Source organism: Helianthus annuus, chromosome 7 (assembly GCF_002127325.2).
Source record: "Helianthus annuus cultivar XRQ/B chromosome 7, HanXRQr2.0-SUNRISE, whole genome shotgun sequence".
NCBI classification, from domain to species: Eukaryota; Viridiplantae; Streptophyta; class Magnoliopsida; order Asterales; family Asteraceae; genus Helianthus; species Helianthus annuus.
The window spans coordinates 67,144,888-67,146,432 of NC_035439.2; the positions used below are offsets into that span (position 1 = coordinate 67,144,888).

General features: G+C 45.5%; 1 protein-coding gene across 1 annotated transcript; it reads left to right on the plus strand.

Moving 5' to 3' along the window:
- The first annotated feature begins 437 nt into the window (after positions 1-437).
- Positions 438-1,220, plus strand: LOC110866707. Its single transcript, XM_022115849.1, has one exon. The coding sequence runs from the start codon at positions 438-440 to the stop codon at positions 1,218-1,220; it is 783 nt and encodes a 260-aa protein (XP_021971541.1).
- Positions 1,221-1,545: the final 325 nt, after the last annotated feature.

The window sequence follows — 1,545 nt, forward strand, 5'->3', positions numbered from 1 at the left end:
GCAGCTAGTTTGAACAACAACCGTGTTCGTGATAAGCAATTCGGAAACTCTGCTCCATCCAAGCCTGCCAATTAGATCACTCAGCAGCCCAGTGGCAGCAAGAACAAGAAACGAAAATCTCAGGGTTCTGGCTGCAACGCCATTGTCCCTGCTGCGAATGCAAACCCTGCAGGCACTGCAATTGTGCCTACTGCTGCTGCTCCAAACCCTCCTGCTCCTGAAAACACCAAGAGGCAATACACTAGGGTTCATCCCAAGTGTGTTACTTGTAACTTTCATCATCCGACCAACTTTGTTTGTCGTCTGTGTACCAACTGCAATCGCTATGTACACACAACTCCTTACTGCCGTCAGGCCAATCCAGTTCAACAAGCACCGCCAGCTCAACCAGCTCTACCAGCTCCGCAGAACCCCAGTCCGACAAACAATGTGAGAGCATGCTACAATGTGGAGACACTACTCATCTCCATAACCAGTGTCCCCAGCTGAACCAGGAGCAACAGCTAGCCACTCGAGGACGAGCATTCAACATCAATGCAAACCAGGGTCGTAACGACAATGACATCGTTAATGGTACATTTCTCGTTAATAATCTTTACGTTTCGATACTATTTGATACTGGTGCCGACAAAAGCTTTGTGACCGTAGAGTTTGGATCTTTGTTAAACAACGCACGCTCTAAACTGCCTAAGTCGTTCTCTGTTGAGATTGCCAATGGTAAGTCTATTCTAGTTGATTCTATTCTCAGTGGTTGTTCCTTGACTCTTAACGACCACGTCTTTGCTATTGACCTCATGCCCATGCAATTGGGTAGTTTTGATAGCATCATTGGCTTGGATTGGTTACACAAGAACCATGTTGAAATTGCTTGTCACGAGAACTACGTTGGTTTACCCCTCCTGTCTGGCGATACTTTACACGTCTATGGAGACCGACCTTCTGCAGGACTAAAGTTGATGTCATGCACTCAAGCGAATAAGTGTTTACGTAAACAGTACTTTACCTTCTTGGCCCACATGGTGGAACAAAAGGGCAAGGGAAAGAGCGTAAGCGATGTTCCGGTAGTGTGTGATTTCCCCGATATCTTTCCTGAAGATCTTCCTGGTCTTCCTCCTCCTAGATCTATTAATTTTTGTATTGATTTCATACCTGGTTCGACTCCTGTCGCCAAGGCTCCATACCGACTTACACCCTCTGAGATGCAAGAACTATCCAGCTAATTACAAGAACTGCTCGACAAAGGTTTTATACGTCCAAGTACCTCTTCGTGGGGTGCTCCTGTGCTATTCGTCAAGAAGAAAGATGGTTCGTTTTGTATGTGTATCGACTACCGTAAACTTAATAAACTCACCGTTAAGAATCGTTATACTCTCCCTCGTATTGATGATCTATTTGACCAACTACAAGGCGCATCCTATTTCTCAAAAATCGACCTTCTATCTGGTTATCATCAGCTCCGTGTTCTCGAAGAAGATATCCCGAAAACCGCATTTCGCACTCGTTATGGACACTACGAGTTCGTAGTCATGCCTTTTGGTTTGTCCA

Bases quoted from the DNA above. Each gene is read 5' to 3' on its own strand.
- LOC110866707 (XM_022115849.1), top strand. From the start codon at position 438: ATGCTACAATGTGGAGACACTACTCATCTCCATAACCAGTGTCCCCAG.